At 32.4% G+C, this 26,223-nt stretch overlaps 1 protein-coding gene across 6 annotated transcripts in view; it reads left to right on the top strand.

The window, feature by feature from the left end:
* Nucleotides 1–26,223, top strand: part of Lrba (LPS responsive beige-like anchor protein) — a 607,623-nt gene that overhangs the window by 384,865 nt on the left and 196,535 nt on the right. For all 6 annotated transcript variants that reach the window (XM_048813495.1, XM_048813494.1, XM_048813493.1 and 3 more), the window contains 2 exons: nt 19,205–19,322; nt 21,413–21,515. In XM_048813495.1, the coding sequence (XP_048669452.1) occupies nt 19,205–19,322; nt 21,413–21,515 (221 nt within the window). The remainder of the gene's footprint in view (nt 1–19,204; nt 19,323–21,412; nt 21,516–26,223) is intronic.

Raw genomic sequence — 26,223 nt, 5'->3', positions numbered from 1 at the left:
GCTCCCTTTTTTTTTTTTAAGAAAATTAATCTCTTGCTACAAACTATCCTATGAAGAAAACCTACTTCAGATGACATTCCTGGTAAAGGCTATCCCACTTTGAAGGTTCAAGTTCTTTTGGAAAAATAAGAGAGGGAATACTTATCAGCTTGTTTTAGGAGACTATCATGATCTTGTTAACAAAATCACTAAAAGAAAACTTGACATTTCTCTTGTGAATATAGGTGGAAAATGTCCTTTATATAAGGCTGGGCTGTGGCTCAGTGGTAGAGTGCTTATCTCACACATATGAAGCACTGGGTTTGATCCTCAGCACCACATAAATAAATAAATTTTAAAAATCCTTTATATAACATTATAAAATCAAATTCAACAGTATTTGAAAAGGATAATCTATCATGACCAAATGGGTTCTTTCCTCACAAATACAGAAATACTTCAATATTGGAATCACCACCATGGTGCACGGTGCTAATAGAACAAAGGAGTAAAACTCATCATCAATGTAGGGGAAAAGTTTCTGAGAAAAGATGATTAAACCTCTTAGGCAAACCAGAAGTAGAACTTCTCAACTCAGAAAAAGGGATCTTAAAAAAAAAAAACTAAAGCTAACATTTAATTTGGTGGTAAAAGCCGTATACCTTCACCTTAAAATTGGGACCAAGGCAAGTATGTCTACTTTCACCACTTTTACTCAGTGTTGTGCTAGTCAGCATAATGGCACAAGAAAAAGAAGCAAAAAGCCTCATAAAATGGGTATAAAAAACTCTTTATTTGAAAATAGTGTGATTGTGTATAGAGACATTCTAAAAATATAAAAAAATAATACCGTGAAAATCATCGGTGATTTTACAATGTAACAATAACATTTTAAAAAACATGAAATACTTAGGAGAAATTTACTGAAATATATGTAAGACTTACTGAAAAATATAAGATATTGCTAAGAGAAATTAAAGAAAACTTCAATAAGTGTAAAGATACAGTCAAGTTTGTGGATTAAGAGAATAATATTATAGAGATGTCAGTTCTCCCCAAATTGATTATAGATTCAACTCAGTCTTATTCAAAAATCCCAATAGGTCTTTTTTGAAGAAATTGTCAAGCTGCCTTTAAAATATATTTTTAAAAGATTTCTTTTTAAGACCTAGAATTCATGTACCATTGAAGAAAAAATGTGTTCAACAAATTAATCTTATCATGATTATTTACTGTTAATAAAATGCATAGGTAAGCCTTAGACTGGAAGAAAACATCTTCAATACATTCATCTAATGGAGAACTTGTGTCTACTAAATATTAGCAAATCTATAATAAAAAGACAGTGCAATAAAACAAATGGGCCAAAGATTTGATTAGTGGCTTCACCAAGGGTGGACAAGTGAATGGCCAATAAACACCTGAAAAAGAATTCAGAGTCATTTTTCACCTTGGAAAATCACCGGGAGTTACTAGTACACATTCATGGCTAAAATTAACGACTGACACCACCAAATGTTAACAAGGAAGTTAGAAATTGGAACGCTCACCTATTACAGATGGGAGTGTAAACTAGTGCAGCCACTTTAACAAATTTCTGGCAGTTTCTCTAAAGTTACACATTCCACCTAATCTGTGACTCAGCCATGCCATTCCTAGATATTTACCCTCTCAAGATTTAGGTCCACAAGAAGACTACTACACAGATGTTCATATCAACTTTCTTCTTTGTGAACTAAATGAATGTCCATCAGTAGATGCATAGATACAGCAGTTATGTTTTATTTATACAATGAAGTATTACTCAGCAATGAAAAGAAATGAATCACTGATACAGCAAACAACACGAAGCAACCTGAGAACATTGTGGTGAGTGAAAGAAACCAGAAACGAAAGAGCATTGCTGTGTGATTTTATGTAAATAATTCCTTAGAATGGCAAAGCCAATCATTAGTGGAAAATCAGAACAGTGAATGTGTGGTGGTAGGATGTTGACTGTGAAAGTAGGATGTGGGCAGTCATTCTGGGATGTCAGAAGTGGTGTATATCATGATGAGGGGGTTATATTGGTATGTGAGTTTACTAGAACTCTCCAAGCTCTATTTCTGTATATTTCACCACATGGAAATAATGCCATAATACAGTTTTAAGGAAAAAATATGGATTTAAACTGCAAGGATTTTTTTCTTTTAATTATTATGTATGGGAGGCTTTGAAAGCTTGAAATTAATTACTTTCAGAAGGAATTAGTTGCTCCATTTAGTGCTACTTTCTGTATAAATTATGAATAAAGTAAAATGAACTGAAGGAAAAAATAAAGTCTTGGAAAGGGCTATATTCAGATCAACATAAAAATGAATTAAGTGAACAAATGGGACTATTAATGTTTACGGCTGACATCATAGAGATAAGTATTTAAGGCCATTGGTCCTCAGAAATTAAAAAGTATGCATGAAACTCCAGAGATTTCCTGTTCTCAGCGCTGCATCAGACCTACAGAGGACAGAGTTGGGTGAGTAAGAAAAAAGGAGGGGCGGTCTCTGAGAGGGTAACAGGTTCAGATTTGTTTCCAGTTACTGCTTGAGTGAGGTCTCACACTCCAGGACGAGGGGATTGTGGCCTGAACCTTTGGTTCCAGATAGAAACCAAGAGTGAAACATTTAATGTTGAACGGAGGTGAATTCTTATCTTAAAAGAGTGAGAAGGAAGAGAGGCCAGTCCTAGGTGAAGAAGAACTCCAAGAATCTATGGAAATGATTTTGGAAACATTAAAGAAGAAAAACAGGTTAATAGGCTAAACCCTGGAAAATATTGAAAGAACGGAAAGAAAAAGAAATTGACTTTCATCCTGCATGAGAATATTCTAAAACTGCTAATAAGATACAGTAAAAAGGTTTAGAAAATGATGTTCCTTCTTAATTTCAGATTTTGTATTTCTGTGCTGTGCATACATATTATTATAATTGATGCATCGCTTATTTTTTTTTAATCTGCATGTGCATTTTATTTGAATTATTTGCTTGTGTTCCCGTGATGGAACAGAGCCTCACACATGTCTGCAAACACACTAACTCTGAGATACCTCCCTAGCTCCATGTGTTTTATTTTTATGCATGCAGTTTTCCCTTTTCTTCATTGCTCTGTCTGCGTTGCCTACCTTCCAGAATGTCTTCTCCCATACTTAATGTGTATTAGCAGTCTACTGCATATTCTCTTGTTTTTCTCTACTTTCTTATAAATTCATCAGTGCTTTGTTATTTAGTTGTTGGTACTAGGGATTGAACCCAGGGATGCCGAACCACAGGGGAATTTGTCATTCATTTAAAAAAATAAAATAATGTAATATATACAATTTGAAGTGTTGCTTTTCTTAACTCCACAATATGTTGACCATGGAAATCTACCCAAGGCAGCTTATGAGCTTTAATTCAAACTTCTTGAGGACTGAACAAGATATGATTATACAGCTAGTTTCCTAATTGATTGGATTTCACAGTCTCATTTTTCTTTTTGTTTTTGTCAATCTGAAAAGTGTGGCAATAAACATTCTTACCTGCTTACATAATAGAATTTTTTATTCTATCATACTTTCCCTAAGATTGGTTTGTTAAGAGCATATGTACTTTTATTTTAATAAATTATAAAATTACTTTTCAAAGGGCATTTATGTTTTTTATGTTTTTGTTAGCAATATATACTTTTCTCTGCCTTCCTGTGAGCACAATTTGTGATAGCTCTTAATTTTTGCTAGTTTCTCAGGTATAAAATATCTCATTCTTACATTACTATATTTTTTCACTATTACTAATAAATTTGAATTTTTTTTAAATGCTGGAACTTTGAATCAGTTCTGTAAGATTCCATTTTACAGACTTCATACATTTTTCTATTCGTTTTCCCATGAATTTATGTATATTATAGTAACCCTTTGTCATTAAATAGATTTTCCAGATCTATTTTTTTTTTGCCATTTGACTTTATCAATACTATCTTTTACCTCTAATTATGTGTCTCTATGAAGTTATAAGCATTCCTACATTCTGAGATCCAGTTCATGGTTTAAAAGTTCTCTCAGTTTCTATATTGTATTGACACATGAGAAGAACAACTGGGAGCTGAATGTATGCACACCCTGTGTGGTCTAGTGATGAACGAGTATCACACGAAGCTCTGCTATCAGTTTTCAGCAGTACAACTGGCACTTTTAAAAAAGAAAGAAAGAAAATGTCAAACTGAATTTTAGTATCATGTTATTTAAATATATTTATTTAGATCTTTATTCCATATACATTTTGTTTAAGGTGGGGTACTCCCTTTTTACACGTCTCTGCTTCCATCCCTTTATTGGCTCTTTTCAGGTATATAATCTGTCATATAAACTTTAAATAGTTAAATGAAGGTTTTAAAAAGTCTCATTAGCATTCTAATTATAAACACATTACATTTAAATATTAATTTTTGGTAAATCCTTGTTAATGATATTGATATTAAAATGATATTAAATGCTTTTTGGAGGTAGTTAGATTATAGTTTGTGTTCCCCTAATACTGTTTTATAGTTGTTTTCCTATAGCTTCTCTTTGCCTTTCTTATTAAAATTATTCATGTTTGAAGTTTTTTTTTTTTTACCATTGGGTTCAATTTTTTCAATTTTCTCTTGTTTCTGTATTGAAGTTCCAAGTTACTAAAATTGAGAATAGATATCGTATTTATTTTATATTTATTTTAATTAGAGCATTTTGGATATAGTAAGAGAATTATTATTTCTTCCTACTTAATGTTTATGTTTGAATTTTATTTTTTAATTTATGTCAACTTTTGCAATTTGGTGATAATTATTATTATAATAATTGCAAACACATACTTAGTGTTTACTATGTGTCAGATGATATTTTTATAGACTGTGAATATATTAATTTAATTTTCAAAACAAGCATATGAAACAGGTATTGTAATTTAGTCCAGAGATTATGGGGTTACCTCCAGATCACATAACTAATAATTGATGTTGGTTTCTGGTAAAAACAAATCAAAACAAATAGCAACAAATAAATACCCTCTATGTAAGTTTTTAAAAATTTCATCATATACCTGTACAGCTTCTATCTAATAAGTGCTTGCATAATATTTTCCTGTTAAATTCTTGAAATCCAAGGACATACTCTTCTTGGTAATGATATATTATTCTTATATTAATGAATTCAATTTGCATATGAATTATTTAGAGGTATTATATCATTACTTAATGAAAACTTTGCTCTATAGTTTTCCACTTTGAGTCTCTAATTTTAAATTTTTAGTATTAAAGATATGCTGGCTTTATAAATGAATAATGGGGCTTCCTAATTCTTCTTTTATGACCTACAATAATTTTTTAAAATTGTAGTATATGGATAGATCAATACGTGAGAATGACCTTGATGTAATGATCAAGCCTCCAAGCATACCAAACACGTCTTCCCAGAAATCACAGAATAGAGGGGTCAGATACCAAATTAAAGTTCTCAAAACACATGATTTATAAAACCAATTTAAAATACATAGTGATACTGGACATTAATAATGTCCAAGTTATATTGTTATATTGTGTGTGTATGAATATGTAACAACGAATCCTACCACAAAGTGCAGTTATAATATAAAGAAAAAAATACACAGAAGAAAAGAGAGAGAGGAATGCCTGTAGGCAGAGGGATGAGAGTAGGAGTCCTGGTTCATTCAACATTTATGTGTCTTTGACACTCACCTTCCTTGTTGTTCTGAGTACCTGAATTAGGAGTTAGGGAAAGTGTCCTGGGCCAACAAAACAACCAGCTATGTTTGAGAGACATAGCCTCAGGTACTCTGGTTATGACTGTAGCTAACCAGTCGCCTGCTAAGTAGTTGTGGGTTCTTTCTATATTTCTTGTGCAGACAGTACCCACTGAGGCCAGAATGGGACCAAACTGAGTATCATCAATTGTGGCAAATTTAAGCCTGACATAGTGGCCAGCATTCAGAGTGTCAAGAACTGTGAAGGATGTGAAATTGTACCTTGCTTGCAAGCTACAATTTATTCTGCCAGTGTTGTGGATGCTGATAGAAGATAGGAGACAGTGACTTAGCAGCAAAACAAGAAGAGTAAACACCTAAACGTTAGTTTCTGTTCCCTGTCCCCACATTTCATGACTTGACACGGAAGACTTTTGTAGATGGAATTGTATCCCCCTAAAACTCATGCATTGAAACCCTAACACCCAATGTTGCCATATGTGGAGACAGGGTTTTTATGGGGTAATTAAGGGACTCTGACTGAATAAAAGAGAAATTCTGTCTTTCCCCACTCTCACTATGTGAAGTTACAGGGAGAAGGCAGTCTTTGGCAAACCTGAAGAAACCCCTCACCAGGAACTGAATTGACTGCACCTTTGTCTTGGACTTAACCCCCTGGAACTATGAGAAATAAATTTCAGTTGTTTAAGTCAACTAATCTATGGTGGTTTTTTAGTGCAGCCTGAGAGGATTGATATGCTATGAGCTTATACCCAGTAAACTCTGCTAGTGAGTTTACATATCAGTGGATCAACCTCCACCTTAGAGAACCCAACATTTTTACACTGGACTGTAAGATCTGATCTTTGGCCCCAAAGTATCATTGTCTTTATTATACTGGAGAGTAAATAAATCTGCCCTTTGCTCCAAAGCAAGACACTATCTGTTTTTTTCCCAGGGCTGTTCACTATGAAAATACTCTTGGAAAGACCCTCAGAAACATGAGAGACCCTACTGAAGTATCTTGCTTACATGACTTTTCATCTCTTTTTATCTGTAATACTTTAAAAAATATATTTTCATATATTCAATGTACTCTATTTTTTATAGATCCTGTGTGACTTCAGACTCTAAATTCATCGTACATGTTGAGCACTGTTTGAATTCTTCTGTCTCTTGGAAGCTACTTCCTTACTCATTACCTATACTTACCATAGTCTATTGTATGTACCTCATAAACTGTCTTCTTACTATGTTTAATGTTTCTTTGGATGGTTTCATCTATCCCATTTATTTTCTTGTCTTCTAAAACAGAATTGAATATCCTTAGCTAATACAGCAAATGTAAATTATATAGCAATTTAGAATGTTTATTATTTGTTCCCTTTTTGATGGGAGGTGAACATTATGCTCTGAGTTATTCTTTCTTTCTCTGGAACCTGCAAAGTCTTTGCAGACAGTACTCTTATACAGTAGTAGATATTCTAATTTGTTCTGTGTTTCTCAGGGGTCATTGTCTTTCGTTGCTTGATGTTTAATGTCTTGAGCACAAATTGTCTCCCATAAATTATGTTTGCTTTCAGTATTGTTTAGGTCCAAGTGTAATCTGGTCCTTGTTAGTCTACTTTATTAGAAGTGGAATACTCTGACACATGAATTTGACTCTTCTTTTTAATTCGGTATTGGGGTCCACCCCATGGCCTTTCATGTGTTAGGCAAGCATTCTACCACTGAGCTTCATCCCTAACCCTGAATTTGATTTTTAAAAATAAAAAAAAATTTTTTTTTGCTCTTTGTGCTTTCTTGTAGTTTTCCATTTTACTTTTCTACCCTATTTTGGGTTTTGCTGTTTATGTTAATATGTTCTCAGATTCCCAGATTGTAGGTAGTTTGTGAGGCTGAGCTGGCTCTTTATCCCGCAGTCAACATCTTCTGTGTTTCTGGAAATGTGTTAGGTACTGGGAATAAGAAGGTGACTGAGGCTAGTGCTTAAGTATGAATTCCAGTCTAGAGGAAAGTATGCAACTGCATGGAGAGTTATGCATTAAAATCAGGTTAACTCTGAAAATCTTTTTTTTTAAAGTATTTATTATTTTTTGTAGTTGTAGATGGACAGAAGGACAGAATGCCTTTATTTTATTTGTTTATTTTTTCCCTTTATTAAATTATTTATTCTAATTTGTTATACATGATGACAGAATGCAATTCATTTCATATTACACATATAGAGCGCAATTTTTCAAGTCTCTGGTTGTACACAAAGTATTTTCACGCCATTCATGTCTTCATACATGTACTTAGGGTAATGGTGTCTAACTCATTCCACCTCCTACCCCCTTACCCCTTCCCCTCTTTTCCCTCCCCTTTGCCCTATCTAAAGTTCCTCCATTCCTCCCATGCTCCCCTTTATCCCCCCATTGACCTTATGAGTCAGCATCCTCATATCAAAGAAAACATTCAGCCTTTGGTTTTTTGGGATTGACTTACTTTACTTAGCATTATACTCTCCAACTCCATTCATTTACTTGTAAATGCCATGATTTTATTCTCTTTTAATGCTGAGTAATGTTCCATTGTGTATGTATACCAAAGTTTCCCCATCAGTTAATCTACTGAAGGGCATCTGGGTTGGTTCCACAATTTAGCTATTGTGAATTGTGCTGCTATAGACATTGATATGGCTGTGTCCCTGTAGTATCCTGTTTTTAAGTCCTTTGGGTATAAACTGCAGAGTGGAGTATCTGGGTCAAATTCCAAGTCCATTCCAAGTTTTCCAAGGAATCTCCATATTGCTTTTCATATTTGCAGTCCCACCAGCAATGTATGAGTGTGCCTTTTCCCCCACATCCTTGGCAACGTTTATTTTTGTTTGTTTTCTTGATAGCTGCGATTCTGACTGGAGTGAGATGAAATCTTAGAGTGCTTTTGATTTGCATTTTTCTAATTGGTAGAGATGTTGAACATTTTTTTCATATGTTTGTTGATTGATTGTGTATCCTCTTCTGAGAAGTATCTGTTCAGTTCCTTGGCCCATTTATTGATTGGGTACATCAGTGACAAATCCTCAGAAAGAGAAACTCAGAAAACCACTACATTTACAATAGCCTCAAAACAAACAAACAAACAAAAAAACTTGGGAATAAGCTTAATGAAAGAGATGAAACACCTCTACAATGAAAACTACAGCTAATGAAAGAAATTAAAGAAGACCTTAGAAGATGGAAAGATCTACCTTGTTCTTAGATAGGCAGAATTAATATTGTCAAAATGACCATACTACCAAAAGCACTATACAGATTCAATGCAATCCCAATCAAAAAGCAATCATGAAATTCATCTGGAAAAATAGGAGACCCAGAATAGCCAAAGCAACCCCTAGCAAGAACAATGAAGCTGGTGGCATCACTATACCAGATCTTAAACTGTACTACAGAGCAATAGTAACAAAAATGGCATGGTATTGGCACCAAAATAGACCTGTAGACCAGTGGTACAGAATAGAGGATACGGAGACTAACCCACATAACTACAGTTACCTTATATGAGACAGAGGTACCAAAGATGTACATTGGAGAAAAGATAGCCTCTTCAACAAATGATGCTAGGAAAACTGAAATACACATGTAATAAAATGAAATTAAACCTTTTTCTCTCACCATGCACAAAACTCAACACAAAGTGGATCAAGGACCTAGGAATTAAATCAGAGATCTTGTGCCTAATGGAAGAAAAAGTAGGCCCAAGTCTCCATCATGTGGGATTAGGCCCCAACTTCCTTAACAAGACTCCTATAGTGCAAGAATTAAAACCAAGAATCAATAAATGGGATGGATTCAAACTAAAAAGCTTCTTCTCAGCAAAAGAAACAATCAGTGAGGTGAATAGAGAGCCCACAGAATGGAGCAAATCTTTACCACAAGCACATCAGATAGAGCACTAATGTCTGGGATATATATAGCACTCAAAAAATGTAACACACACAAAACAAACAAACAAACAACAACAACAAAAACCCCCAAATAACCCAATAAACAAAGTGGGCTTATTTGTTTATTTTTATATGGTGCTGAGGATTTAACTCAGTGCCTGACAACATGCTAGGCGTGTGCACTGCCACTGAGCTGCAGCCCCAGTCCTGAAAATCTTATTTAACTTATTTTCATAGTATTCTGTAATTCTATGTTATTTAATAAAACAGCTTTTTTGGAAATTTTATCCAAAGTTGAATGTGGGCACAATATTTAAATTCATATTCTGTTAAGAAACTACATATAAACATACATTTATAATGAACTCCAACTACATAAGATGAGTACTTAATAGGAGACAGAAAACTAAAGAACTGAAGTAGAAAAGTGTTTTCATATTATTAGGAAAAAGTCTTCTGGGGATTTTAGGTGTATAGCATTAAGTTCTATGTGACATTTTTTTTATTTTGCATTTTATTTCTTTTCCTTGCTGTTTGAATAACAAAAAGGAAATTTCTTGAAATTAAACAAACATTTTCCCTTGAATTCATTTAAATGGCTTAGTCAACTCAGAAACTTCCAATGGCTAATTCATATTATATCTGCTTCAAAGAGAATAAGTAATCTTTCAATAAATAAGTTGAAGTTACCAAAACTTGAAGACTTAGGTCAAATACCTAGGGAGGATTTTGTTTTGTATTTTTTAAAATTTGTTCTAGTTAGTTATACATGACAGCAGAATGCTCTTTGATTCATTGTACACAGATGGAGCACAGTGTTTTCACTTATGGTTGTACACGAAGTCGGGTCACACCATTTATGCAATCATACATATACCTAGGGATATAATAAAGTCCCTCTCATTCCACCATCTTTCCTACCCCCATACCTCCTCCCTTCCCCTCCCCTCCCCTTCCCTTCTCTCCCCTTTGCCCAATCCAAAGTTCCTCCACTCATCCCCACCCCCATCCTGGATTAGCATTCATTTATCAGAGAAAACATTTGGCCTTTTGTTTTTTGGGATTGGTTTATTTGGCTTAGCATGATATTCTCCAAACTCCATTTATTTGCAAATTTATCTGCAAATGCCATAATTTTATTCTCTTTTATTGCTGAGTAATATTCTGTTATATATATACCACAGTTTCTTCATCCATTCATCTATTGAGGGGCATCTAGGTTGGTTCCACAGTTTGGCAGTTTTGAATTGTGCTGCTATAAACATTGATGTGGCTGTATCACTGTAATATGCTGTTTTTAAGTCCTTTGGGTATACCAAGGAGTGGGATAGCTGGGTCAAATGGTGGTTCCGTTTCAACTTTTTTTAAAAGAATCTTCATTGTATTTTACAGATTGGTTGCACCAATTTGCAGTTCCACCAGCAATGTATGAGTGTGCCTTTTCCCCCTTATTAGGGAGGATTTTTGGTATCAATTTAAAATTGAGATTGAGTTCAGAAAGGAAGAACTGGCACCAAGAAGAAAACTAGTTTGTGTCCTTCAGTTGTTTTTAAAATTAGTCAGTTTTTTTTAGTAATGTAGGTTTAAACTGAAATATTAAGGAATAGGAAGCTTATGACTATTAAGAATCAGTATATGGACTAATAGGCAGAAATTCGTTATAGCTTGAACACAGGGGCAATACATTTTACTTGTACAAGTTTTTGAGAAGTGATTAGGAATATTTTTAACCACAATGGAAAAAATTATAAAGTATAATTTGTGCTCCCATTTTTCTCTCATGGATCTAAGGAAGAACTGAACAAAAATATTTGTGAAGAAAAACAATATGCATATTGTTAGCATAAAAATGCAAATGTCATTTTTACTATAAGCAAGTTAGGCAGAGCAGTGTTAAAAATTTGGGAAGAAAGTAATTAAATTAGGGAAATGTTTTTCTTGGTCTTTTTCTAATTTTAAGAGCATAAAATCATATGCATGTCTTTGCCTACCATATTAATAAAATGAAAGGGTATTAGTAATGATTATGTTTTACAGGCATTTTCTGAATTAGATGAAACTCTTTACTGGGTAAAGGTTAAAAAAAAGTTAAGGTTTTAACTGCAAAATATTGGAATTTACCTGGTTGTGGTAGCACATACATGTAATCCCATTCTTGAGAGGCTGAGGTAGGAAGATTGCATGTTTGAGGCCAGGCTGGACAATTTCATGAGACCCTGTCTGAAAATAAAAAGGGCTGGGGAGTAACCCAATGATAGAGTGCCCCTAGCACTCGATACCCAGTACTGGGAAAAACAAATTGGAATTTTATATTGAAAATTTTCTTTGGTACAGGTTAATTATATTATCTGGGAACCTTTCACACCTTGTTCAAGATAAAATTGACCTTGTGGCTTTTACTTTTGTTATGTTTATATTTTAAAAGCTAACTTAAATTCAGATATCTCAATTTTAATTCAGAAACTTATCTAATTTATACTGATACTGCTCTGCAAATTTAATACCTAACTCTTTGTCTTATGTGCTTCTATGAAAAAGATGTGAAGTACATTCATATTCTGTAATATTATTTCTCAATATCCTTTTTGGTATATCTTGGATTCTTGTTTTCTTTTTAAAAAATCATATCATAGTTATAGTTTAAAAATCGAATTAAAAATTAGTTGAAAGATGGATTAATACCTTCTTTGTTCTTTTCCTTCATTATTACATTTTGCTTTTGACTCATTAAGATGTATATTAGATGTTAATTCAATAACAGATGACTTTTATGATGCTTAATTTAGAATGCAAATTATTTTTAAGATGAGGAACATTGAAAATAAAACAGAACCAAGTGAAGAGTCTGAATTATTTACAGGCCACAGACTTAAAAGTGCATCACTTTGCACAAATGTTAAATTATGAAATGGGAATTTCAGTTTGCCATAAATCTGTCTGCCACAGCAGCTTAAAATAAAATAGTTCTACCCATCTAAAGCAACATCAATTTGCCAGTCAGTGCTTCATGTATCAAAGAGCGTTCTGTGAAAATATCAATATCATTGGTTAATATAAATGAAATTAATTTTTAAAGCTGGGCTAAAGGTTGACATCTGAAAAATTGCATTACTTTGCAGAAGAGAAATTTCTGTCTTCTAGTGAAATTTCAGGTCATGAGGGCAAGTAATTTTCACAATCTTCAATGGGAGCCAGTGAAATATGAACTTCATTGTCACCTAGCCCCAAAGCGATAAGATAAAATGAGCTGATACATCATTTGCTGTGGTTTTATCATCTCCCTCAGTAATTGGAAGAGAAAACACAAGAGTATGTGTGTTTGTGTGCTCCCTTGCTGCCCCTCCCAACTGCCCCATCATCCACACCCAGTCTAAAGCCATTTTAGCCCAATCAATACAAAGGTCATATAGCATTTTATTTATATATTTTTAATTTTTCATGCTGACTAAACCTGCCAAGTAGAACATTAGAGTAATGAATATGTTTAATTGAATTTGTCACCCATGAAAATGCTAAGGAGAATACTATACTACATCATAGCACTGTAAGCAGGAGGAAATATACTATGCAGATAAAATAATTAAATAACAACTGGAAATTAATTTAAAAGGTAATTTCTTTTAGTATTCATGAATTTTATTTTTATTTTGCTTTTTTGTTGAAGTCTAGGAGACATTCTATGTGTTCATGGGTATATGTTTAATAATGAAATTACCATCTTAAAATTCACTTAAGTCAACTGCAAGTCATTTTCATGTTCAAAAAATGATCTCTATATCTTGCTTTAAAAATGTCTTTGAGGACTTAAAACTAAAAGCATGTGGATGATGATGAAATAAAAGTACTTAGGCCAACTAGAATTCAATATTATTTAATAGGATAAATTGTTATATTTTGATATCAAGTTTCAGAGAAAATTATATATAACAAAATATAAAATTATTAATAGTAATATAATTTTTAAATAATTGATTAAAATTACTTTAAGTTGAAATTATGTTTATTGTCAGTAAAACATAAAAATTGTGCATATATTTGCTGCTGAGTTGATATGAGTATTTTAAGCATGTGTTTTCATTTTAAAAATATTAACTGTTTTCCCATATTAAAGTTATAAATCTTGTGACTATAATTCATAACTGTATTCTCTGAATATAAGATATAGAGAATATTTTCTAGAGTTTGCTAATAGAGGCACTGTTGCTTAATGGATGGTATGATTAGTTTTCATTTTTATGCTAGGTTTAAGTTATTTTTCTTGATATATATATATATATGTGTGTGTGTGTGTGTGTGTGTTTGTGTACACATATGTATGTATAATTTGGAAATTGTTTTGTTGTGAAATTTCAAATACTGTTCTTGTTATCAGTCATCTGATTTTTATCTCATTACCTACTTCTTCAGAAGTCAGTATGGAATTGTCTGAAAGAGTAAAACTGCTCCAGAAATTAAGAATTATTTAAAATAAAATATGCTATGCTAATTTTAAACATTAAGAATTGTTTTTCTTTTTTCTTTTTGTTTTGTACTGGGGATTGAATCCAGGTTCTTACCCATGCTGGGTAAGCACTTTACCACTGAGCTACATCCCCAGCACAAGAATAGTATTTTTTTTTTTAAATTATTCTTTGTTGATTCTATATATGAAGACTTCCATGTAAATATTTCTTATTTTTGAGATTAAATATTGTCTTCCATGTAAATACTTCTTATTTTGAGGATTAAATATTATCCCACTTTTAAAGTTTTACCTTTAAGGAGAATTTTGAAACATTTTAAATGTAGCGCCCGCCCCCCCATTTTTTTACTTAAATGAAATAAATGTGGTTTTAATTATTCTAAATCTATTTTTCAAAAATATCAGATATTTGGTCAATAAAGATATCATCTAGTTGGGTTATAAATGTGAGTTTCTATTTTTTTATGAGGACGAGAAAAACAAAAGAGTTTTACTTGGATTAATTCATAGGCTTTTGCAAAATGGGTGGTTAAAGGGAGATAAAGTGCTTTACTTTTAGGCTAAGAATAAATGTAACATGGTGAAGAAATTGTCTTGTGTATTCATACTATACTATTGTAGAATAGAAGAAAGAAATGTGTATATTTGGAAAAAAATAACATACTTTTTTAGAAAGCACAATTTTATATAATTTTTAAAAGATGTTTTTGTAATGTAAAGAAATGTAGTATACATATTATATATGTAAATTAAATATCGATTTCTTTTTCTCCTAATGCACTTAATTCAACATTTAACTCGTAAACCAGTTTTATTGAGATAAATTGTAAAAAAAAAAAAAAAAGTGAAAGCTGAATTGACTAATAATCATACTAACAGTAATAAAACAAGGTGGTAAACATTCTGTGAGAGTGCTGTGGGCTTAAGCTTTCAAGCTATTCTAGACTTGGGGTCATAACTGCAGAGCAATGGTAATGATACTGTTTCCATAGCAACTGATTCATCTGAGGGCTAGACCTCTGTCTAGGGTGTTGTCAGTATATGTAGAGTTTCAGTGAACAGAAAGTCCCAAAGAAGGGTCTGCTTCTACCTAATCCAGTTTTAATTGAACTCTGGAGACTTTGAAGTGAAGCCATAGACCTGGCTTATACTACTATTCCAATAAGAAATGAACCTCTTGCTTAGACTAGGCCTCAGCTGCTTTTCAGTACTGACACTTTTTCCTAATGAAATGTTATTATATCAATTTTAGGTAGTACATCTTTAGTTCAGATGTTCTTCAGTTCTCTTTTAAACCCTGTCTTGACCCCAATAGTAATATTATATATATTTTTTAAAATAGGTCAGTATTATACAAGTTTTAAATGTTTGATACCTTTGAGAGTTTTAAGTAATTTTGTGTTTCTCCTGTTTCTTTTTTTCTTTGACTTTGAAAATATCACTATGCCTTCTTATATTTAATTTTGGAAGCTCACCGTCATACAGTTGGTATGATACTACTCATTTCATATTTGGAAATACATGGAGCAATGCTGGATACTGTTTATGAATGTGACTGCTAGTTGTATTAAAACTTACTTGAGGAATAATGAACCTCAAAATAAAGATACTCATTGGCTGTGACAAAAGAGGAAAATGGGATCCGAAAGGGTTATGTATGGGAGGTTCTTTTTGAGTGGGGGGTACTGGGAAACTCAGGGGCACTTGACCACTGAGCCACATCCCCAGCCCTATTTTGTATTTTATTTATAAACAGGGTCTCACTGAGTTGCTTAGCACCTTGCTTTTGCTGAGGCTGGCTTTGAACTCAGGATCCTCCTGACTTAGTCTCCAGAGCCGTTGGGATTACAGGTGTGTACTACCGCACCTGGTCAGTGTTGGAGTTTTGACACTCTCTGTTTTACTTTAATTATTTTTTAGAAAATAATGCAATAATATGGCAAAATGATAGGATTTTATAAGATTGAGTAGTGTGTGCATGGAGCATGTCATTTTTTGTAGTTTTAAATATTTTTGACATTTGGTAACAAAACATTTTAAATGAGTATGACACTTGTATTTTAAAGTCAATCTTTGAATAATAATACAATTTAAAGGAATGGAATAGAAATTAAATTTTTAATTAATCAAAAAATGAGTTCAGTACATTAAAAGTACATTAAAAATATTTTTTGCTTTTTTATTGATTAAAAAAATGACAATGGAATGCATTACAATTCTTATTACACGTATACAGCAAAATTTTTTCATATCTCTGGTTGTATATAAAGTATGTTTTAGTAAGGCTAGTTCTGCTAATAAGTGGAAGACTATAGAATATAATTAAAATTTTATTTGACCAATTATGACTGTGCCGTGGTTGGCATCACTGTTATGAGCAACAGGTCTTATCATACAACTCTACTTACAAAAGGTAAAATCTTCACACCAGTGTGTAATATTCTTAGCATATCATAGAGTATAAAGGATCCTTCAATGTTTGTATTCTTTTGATTTTCCTCTTTCATCTTAACCCAAGTGCAGGAAAACAAATGTGTTTATTAAATTTCCAGTGAGTTAGGTTCTAGCTTAACAAATCTATAATACTTTAGAAATGTTATAGTGTTTTTTAATGGAAGCTCTGGGCTTTTGGATTAGAAAACCTGGGAGTAGGCTGGGCTCTGCTACTAAGTTGCCAAGGGTCTTTTCTGTTAAATATTTAACATGGGTGGGCCCCATTTTCCTTATGAATACAGTAACAATTCATTGGTTTATAAGTGTTATTGAACATATATTAGCTTCTTTAAAGTATGATAAATCCAGAGTAGCAAACTCATATGTAGATGGAAACTAGGCAGATAATAGTAAGTGATTGAATGCTCATTTCACATTAGTATTGAATGATGTAAAAACTATAACAAAACAGAGAAAGTGCTTACCAGTTGTTACCATTTGGCACATCTAGGTTGGCCAGATACTCCAGTTTTTCCCAGGAATCCAGAAATCTGCATATTTATGTAAATAGCCATTTTCTCAGTTATTTTCATGGCTTGAAATTTTGTCAAAATATCATATGTGCCAGAGAAAATCAACTGAGAACAAATAAAGAACTTAAGTTACTATACTGTAATTCATTTAATTGTTCAAAATAACTACTTTTTACCACATTATTTTTGTTTTTTAAAAAATATTTTTAGTTGTAGATGGACACAATACCTTTATTTTTGTATGTGCTTCTGAGGATTGAACCAAGTGCCTCATACATGCTTGGCAAGTGCTCTGCCACCAAGCTACAGCCCCAGCCCAATGCCGTATATTTTTCAAGTCAGTGAACATAGAGTGCCTTTACAGTTTTAGCTTAAAGATAATTTTAAAAAATTATTATTATTATTTTGACCATGCTGGGAACTGAATCCAGGGTTACAAAAGTGCTAAGCAGGTGCTCCACTACTGATCTACATCTCCAGCCTTCAAATTGAATTTACTCGTATTAGTGCAGAAGGGGCAAGACAAACAAACAAATGTTATAATTTCAGATAGTGATAAATGTAATGAAGAAAATTTGATAATTTGGGGGAGGGAGTAGAGTTTAGGTCCTTTGGCTTCTCTGAAGATGTGACACCTGAGTAGATATCTAAATGTGAGAATGAGTTAACCATGTGGAGATTTGGGAGAAGATCATTGTAGGCAGAGGGTGAAATAAGAATTTAAAAAAAAAATCTTGAGTAATACTAACATTTTTGTCTGCTGTCTGCATGTTCATTTCTCTTGATCTTCCTTACACAGGTACTTGTTGTATAACTGAGTAGTAGAAATTCTCTATTGCCAATTTCAAAATTGAGGGCATGATTAGTTGTTGCGTCCTTTGAAGTTTTCACTTTATTTATTAAAAAAAAAAACCCGTACTTTAGAGTTGAACCCATTTTTTAGCTCCTCTTGTTCCAATAATAGAATTGTTTCTCTAGAAAAATTGAAATACATACTGAAGTAAGGGTTTTTTTTTTCTTTCAAAGAAACTGCATTTTATGTCAAAGAATGTAGATTCATTTGCAGTTAGGATTTGGAAAATGGAAATGAGAAAAGAAAAAGTCAGTTTGTGTAGAATAAAAGGTGGTTACTTTTAAGTGATATCTGAAATTAAGATTTTCATGAAATATTGATAGCAAATGCTCATTTTCAGTGTGGAGAAATGTTGAATCTGATTTCTTTTTAACACTTTCATAATTGAGCTTTTGAAATGATCTTTTTGAAAAATAAAACTTGAGTAACGAGGCAACAAAGTGGCTTAGGACTAAAGACTGGATTATTTTGAATTGGCAAAACATTTTAAGCAATTGTGTCTGTCACATGGAATGACAAGAATTGTAACAAGTCACTCTGACAACTATCTATTCCATAGGGAGATTATGCTGAGTTCATTTGTAGGTTTATACTTAGCTTTAGCTGATAAAATGATACTTAACCTCTTTTACAGTTAGTCTTTATGTTTTCTGAATGAGTTGCCTTAATATGACCTTAAAATGTGCGATTTAAAAAAAAATTATTTATTTTTTAATTGTAGTTGAACACAATATCTTTATTTTATTTATTTATTTTTATGTGGTGCTGAGAATCAAACCCAGGGCCTCACATATCCTAGGCGAGCGCTCTACCACTGAGCCCTAGTCCTAGCCCCAGCCCCAAAACGTGTGATTATTTTTTAAAGTTATGAAACTTATTTTTGAAAGTATGTAAAAAGTGACTATCCAATTTGTATATATGTGATTCAGAAGCATGTATGACATTCTTTGGAAGTTTTCTTTCTTTTTAAGGTTTTATTTGAAACTTTCCATGACTAAAAAATAAATAAATAATATAATATGCACTTCCTGAGAAGCAATAGATTATGTCATTGTTTTTAAAAGCCGAAATATATATTTATAACTATATGCTTTGTAGTGTTACTCTGCTTTTACATTTAAGCTTCTTTCATATAAGTTAAAACACATTTTCTTAGTTGAGTTCTTTGAAATTGTTTTTCTTAATAGTCTATTTTAATTGGGGGAAAGACGAAAAACAAAAAAGCTTCCTATTGTCACTCACTTGGGTTATGTTTTTCCTCACTAGATCCTGGCATATACTGAAGGGCTGCATGGAAAATGGCTGTTCACAGAGATACGATCCATCTTTTCTCGTCGTTATCTTTTGCAAAATACAGCCCTGGAGATCTTTATGGCTAACAGAGGTAATATGTTTCAGAAGTGTGTTGTTACAAAACTAAATTCCATTTCTCAGATTTCATTTTTGTACATATCATATTGTTTCCATTTAGATTGGATTTTGTAGTCTACCTAGTGCACTACTGACCTCATTTTTTTAATACCACATGGATCTTCCTGGGCTTTCTCCATCCTCTTGATCACTTACAGTATAATTTGAATTTCTTTTCCTTTGCTGGCTGTATCACAGACTGATGCAGAATTGTGTAAATATGGGACATATTTAACCATTTATTCAGTTGCAGAGTTTTGATATCTTCAGCATTACTTAGATGCTTAAACTCCTTCTGGTAGGTGGCTGCATTTGGGAGCAGGAAAAGATAATCAAATGACTCATACATTTATCTTATCTTCTGTCTAATGTATTGCTATTTTTAAAGGAACCATCAGAAAATTACCTTGAATTGTCATGGTTGCTTTGTATTACATCATTCTTGAAAGTTGAGCTAAAATTCTATTTGTGGGTTTACAGTGGAACTTGGTGAAATCCATTAAGACAAGAAGGGGGACAAGTTTAATTTGAAGGAAAAGCATCATTGGGTATTAGTAAAGGTATATAAGGGAAAATATATAAAATCTGGTGATTTATTATATATATACTTGGTATATATGTAGGTTGATGGTTTCTTTTTTGTTTTTGTTTTCTGTAATCTACAAGTTGTTACTTTAAAAATCTACACACAACAGTATACATTCCATACATACATCTTTTCTCTTGAAATCATATGTCTTTAGGGAATATTAATATCTTTAGGAAAAATGTTTTTCTCTTTCCTAGGTGGCCTCCTCCCCACAAACACCTCTTTTCCCTAATGTAAACATTATTCGTCTAAGGCAGATAATCAAGGGAATGTTTCACACTTTAGTTCAGTCTGTATTCTTGTTGTCCCAAAGGAGTTGAAGCCTTACAATATTTATTACTTGCTCATCCTCATTCATTTTCTTTCTTAAAATTTCTTATGCACTCTTACTTTTGTGTGAGTGCTTTCTCTTGCCGTTCTCTGCTGGCCTTGGTCATATGCCATAACCTATGATGGATTTTTCTTCATGTTTTACTCCTGGATTCAGTACAGTAGTAAATATATAAGGAAAGCTTATTTAAATGGTACATGACATTACTAAATATTTTGTAGGTGCTTAGTGAATGATTGATGACTAGTTAGTAATGCCAGTGTTTAAAAACGCAACATATATTTTCTTTTTGGCCTGAAGTATTCTTTTCAGGACAGATGGAGAAGAAGGACCACTTTCTGTATGAGCACTGTGGTCTACATAGGGTTCTGATGTAATATTAACATAAAATTAAAATCTCAAGACTGATAACATTAATATCTTCTACAGTCTCCTGATTTTATGACTTTTTTAATGTTTAAAGTGGATAAGATATAAAAGGCTCTTGTAAACTTACATCTGGTATATTGAATATGTTTATATATTGATAGATGCTTCTTGATATTCCCAAACATGTATTAGAAGGCTCTTAAATTTGATATTAAGCATAGAGGAAAATTTTTCTTTAGGTCACAAATTGTTCTGAATTACATGAACTTATGAAACATCAACATATAAACATTGTAAAGATAATTATTTTTAAGCTGTTCATTATTGGAAATAAATAAATAAATGATGATTTCATAGCTGTATGTGTAGCTTTTAGTGTTCTATGATTAACTATGTAAAATTGAATTTTAATAGTACTTTCTAGTAATTCATAGAAATAAATTTGACTCATCAAAATTCAATTTTGTAAATTAAAAATTATAGCTAGGTAATCTCATTTTCATATTACACAAATGTAACACCAGTTGTTACAACTCCTGATAGTATTTAGAGAAAGAACTGTTTTTGGTAAGAAATATCAGAAGTAAAATGAATATCCTTTCTGTAATATTAACTAAAACTTTATATGTAGTATAATAAAGAGGACATTGTGAGAATTGTGTTTAATAGAGAATTGTATTAAATGTAGTGTAACTATTCCATTAGATCAAGAAGTCAGTTTCCCCAAAAGGACATCAAATTGTGTTCTAATTTTTAAAAAAATTATTTGTCATAGTTGCTGTAATGTTCAACTTCCCAGACCCTGCAACAGTAAAGAAAGTGGTTAACTATCTACCTCGTGTTGGTATTGGAACCAGTTTTGGATTACCTCAAACCAGGTACTGTTTTATATAAGAAAATGTGGAAAATAATCTTCATTAGTATTCTCATTAACTATTAATACTCTTATTAAAATTAATCTGTATTAATATTCTTACTTATTTTGAAATGAATGTCTGTGTTATGTTTCATAGTAATTGATGATTATTAGGTATTAAGTTTTATCTCATATCTGTCAATTCAATTGCAATATATGAATGGTAGAGTGTATAGCACAGAGTCAGTACTCAGCAGATTATCACTAAATATAAAATTCACTAGACTTTCCCAGCACCATGATAAAGGCATATGCAAAATATACTTTTTATCTCTTAGATAGAAAATTTTAATTTTCATATTTTAAAGTTACTATGTTTTTAAATATGTACCATGATATAAATATTGTGTATGTATGTGTGTTTATCTATTCTTTTTTTAAAATTTTTTTATTAGTTGCTCAAAACATTACAGTGATCTTGACATACATACATTTGATTCAAATGGGGTATGTAATCTTATTTTTCCACGTGTCAACAGATTACAGGATCACATTGGTTATACAGCCACGTTTATACATAGGGCCATACTAGTGTCTATTGTATTCTGCTACCCTCCCCCCTCCCCTAAAAAAAAATTCTTTTTTTTTAACTCAAGTTAGAAAGGTTCATTTCTGCATTTGCTTTTGCCATTAAAAAAATGTACGTATTACATGTTCATTGTAATGGCTGAAATGAAAAAGGGAGAGAATACCAAGTGTTAGATTAGATCCCAGAAGCACAGACAACAAAAACTAAAATAGACAAATAGGATTATATCAAACTCAAAACCTTCTGCTCAATCAAGAAAACAATGAACAGAGTAAATAGACAACCTATGGATGAGGCAGAAAATATTTACGAACTATAAGTCTGGGCAAGGGTAATAGCCAATATGACATTCAAACAACTAAATAGTAACAGAACAAATAATCCAACTGAAAAACAAGCAAAGGATTTGAATGGATGTTTCTCAAAAGAAGATATACAAATGGCCAATGGGTATATGAAAAACCATTGACAATCACTTAATTATCAAGGCCATGCAGATTAAAACCACAGTGAGGTAGCACTTTAAACCTTTAGAATGCCTTCATCAAAAATATGAAAGATAGCAAGAGCTGGAGAAGATGTGGATAAAAGGGAACTTTTGCATTCTGTGTAATTATAGATTTGTACAATCATTATGGAAAAAAGTATGGAGACTTCTCAAAAATGTTAAAAATCAAACTTTCATATGATTCAGCAGTCCTATTATGGGTATGATTCTAACAGGAATGAAAACAGTATATTGAAGATTTATCTGCACTCTCATGTTCATTGTAGCATTATTAACAATAGCTGAGATACAAATAAACCTAAATGACCATTAATGGCAACCCCAAAAAACACTTTAAATATGAAGACAAAATTAGGATAAAGGTAAAATTGGGAAAAAAAAGTATACCTTGTCACTGCTAAATTAAAACAAAAACAAACAAGAAGGTGGAATTATCATATAATTACTATATTAGTTTACTACATTTATCAATGTAAAGTACCACAACTGGTTGCTTAAACACTAGGTATGTATCATCTCACAGTTCTAGAGGTTGCTTAAACTATAGATGTGTTTTGTCTCACAGGTCTGGACGCTCCAAGTCCAAAATCAAGTTGTTAGTAGTGTTGGTTGCTTCTAAGGGATATGAGGGAAGGATCTGCTCCAGGTTCTCTCCTTGGCTTGTAACTAGCTGTCTTCTCCCTATGTCTTTTATATCATCTTCCCTTTGTCTGTCTCTATGGCCAGTTTTTCCTCTTATAAGGACATCAGTCATATTGGATTCGGGCCCACACTAATGAATTCTTTTTACCTTGATTATTTTTTTAAATCCTGTGTCTAAGAAGCTTACATTCAGAGATACTGGGGGTTAGACTTCAACATAGAAATTTTGGGGAAGATACAATTCAACCCATAACAATTACTAAACAAACATGACTTAAAAAATTTTTTTTAGTTGTCAATGGACCTTTATTTTTATTTATTTATATGTGGTTCTAAGAATTGAATCCAGTGCCTCATACATGCTAGGCAAATGCTGTACCATTGTGGTATGACCCCAGACCCAAAGACAACTTTAAAACAGGAATAATATCAGAGAGAAGAATGATGTATCAATGACAAGAAAGCCAATTCACCAAGAAACAACCCTAAATTATATACATTGAATAGAGCCTCAATATTCATGCAACAAAACCAGGTAGAACTGGAATGAAATACAGACAACTTCTCCCTGTTTGGTTAGTCATTGAGGGAACAGGTAGACAAAAACATCAAGAATAGCGAAGACTAGAACATTATCAGTCAACTTATCATGTTTAAACCATTGTACCCAACTGTACATATGCATTTCTTTTAAGCACACCTGGAATGTTAGTCAGGTTGACCATATTTTGAACCCTAGAACAAATCTCAGTAAGGTTAAAAGTATCGAAATCTCGGATCCCAATGGAATAAGCCAAAAATCAATTACAAAAAAACAAACAAACAAAAAAACAAACCAACCTTGAAAATCCCTGGATATTTAGAAATTAACACACTCTATATAAAGCAAGGGCCTACATATAAATTATAAGGGATATTAGAAAATATTTTGTACTAAGTGAAAATAACAATAGCCTGTAAAAATCTGAGCATAAAGGAGAACATGAAGGACCCTTTTGGGATCATGGGAATATTCCATTGTAACCGTTTTGGTATCACACAACTGTGTATGTATGGAAAACCCATTGCATTATTTATGCCTAAAAAGAATGAATTTCACAATTATATGTAACTACAGTGGACCAGTAAAAATAAGGGGAAAAGAATGAATTATGAGTTTACTCTATGTTAATTATTCTTTAATAAACCTAATTTCCAAAAATAGAAAAGGACATTCTGCTTTAAAGAGTAACAAATGTAGTTGAGTTAAGAACAAAAAAAAAGAAAAGAAAAGGATGATCTGAAATGTTAATAAGGATATGTAGCTTAGGCACTCTAGAACCATGTAGGAGTGCAAATTAGTGTAGACACTTTGAAAAACAATCTTCCAGTTTTCTTATAAAATTACATATATACATAGTGTATATTGTTCCAGTTCTCTTAGGTATTTATCAATGATAGTGAAGATACAGATATACATTCACTTTTTAAAAAAAATATTTTTTTAGTTTTTTATGAACCTTTATTTTAATTATTTGTATGTGGTGCTGAGAACTGAACCCAGAGCCTCACACATGCTAGGCAAATACTTTTCGACTGAGCTACAACCCCAGCCCCTACTTTCACTTTTAAGTAAATATTAATAGCAGTTTCATTCCAGTTCCACACTGGAAACATTTTTGATGTCCTTCAACTGTGAATGAATAAACAGTTTGTACATTCATAGAATGAGGTACTTACTACTCAGAAGTCAAATGAACTGACTACTAATCACATGCAGCAACACAAAGACATTGCTAAAGTGCTATGCTAAGCAAAGAGGTTAGGCAAAGAAGTTGTGAGCTTCATACATCAAACCACAGATTGTTTTTATTAGATGAAATTAGTGAAAAATGCAAAGCTCTTTGGTGACAGAAAGCAAATTGTTGTTTGCCAGAGGCCAGGACTTGGCAAAGGAATCTGAGGGGACTGTTGATAATGTGTCCTAATTGTGATAGTGGTTAACAAAATATGTATATTCACAACTGTTTAAGCCAGGCATAGAGGTGCATGCCTGTAATCCCAGTGGCTCAGGAGGCTGAAGCAGGAGGATTGCGAGTTCAAACCCAGCCTTGGTAACTTAGCGAGGCCCTGTGTCTAAATAAAATATTAAAAAGGTCTGGGAATGTGGCTCAGTGGTTAAGTGCTTCTGGGTTCAATCGTTCCTGGTACCCAAAAAGAAAAATAAAAAAAACCTGATCAAATTCCAATTCTACACCAAGTTTGGTAAATGTAAATGTTACTCTATTAAATTGTATCACAGTCAAAGATCATGGAATAATTAAGATCTCTAAACATTTAAAATATCTAAATTATAAAGTGGTTGTTCTATACTCATTTTAATATGTACTGTTAGTATGTTTGACTACTCAGATTAAAATTTCCTACCTTTTTAATATTACTGAGCATTAAAAGAGAATAAAATCATGGCATTTGCAGGTAAATGGATAGAGTTGGACAATATTATGCTAAGTGAAGTTAGCCAATCCCCAAAAAACAAAGGCCGAATGTTTTCTCTGATATGTGGATGCTGATCCATAATGGAGATGGGGAGCAGAATGGGAGGAATGGAGGAACTTTAGATGGGGCAAAGGGGAGGAAGGGGAAGGGAGGAGGCATGGGGGTAGGAAAGATGGTGGAATGAGATGAACATCATTACCCTAAATACAAGTATGAAGACACGAATGGTGTGACTCTACTGTGTGTACAACCAGAGACATGAAATATTGTGCTCTATATGTGTACTATGAATTCAAATGCTTCCTGCTGTCATGTATAATAAATTAGAGTAAATAAATAATTTTTTAAAAATTTCCTACCTTTTTGATAAAAAATGATTAGATTTTTGCTTTATTATATCATTAATATAATTTTTCTTTGTTGATATAAATATCAAATCTATATTTTAAGGACTATGTATATTAAAGCTTCTATCTCTAACCATTAATAAATCAGAATTCAAATATTTATTTT

Source organism: Marmota marmota, unplaced genomic scaffold, assembly GCF_001458135.2.
Source record: "Marmota marmota marmota unplaced genomic scaffold, marMar, whole genome shotgun sequence".
Taxonomy (NCBI): domain Eukaryota; kingdom Metazoa; phylum Chordata; class Mammalia; order Rodentia; family Sciuridae; genus Marmota; species Marmota marmota.
Note: the sequence above shows the minus strand (reverse complement) of the source record. Positions and strands in the feature narration are given on the sequence as shown.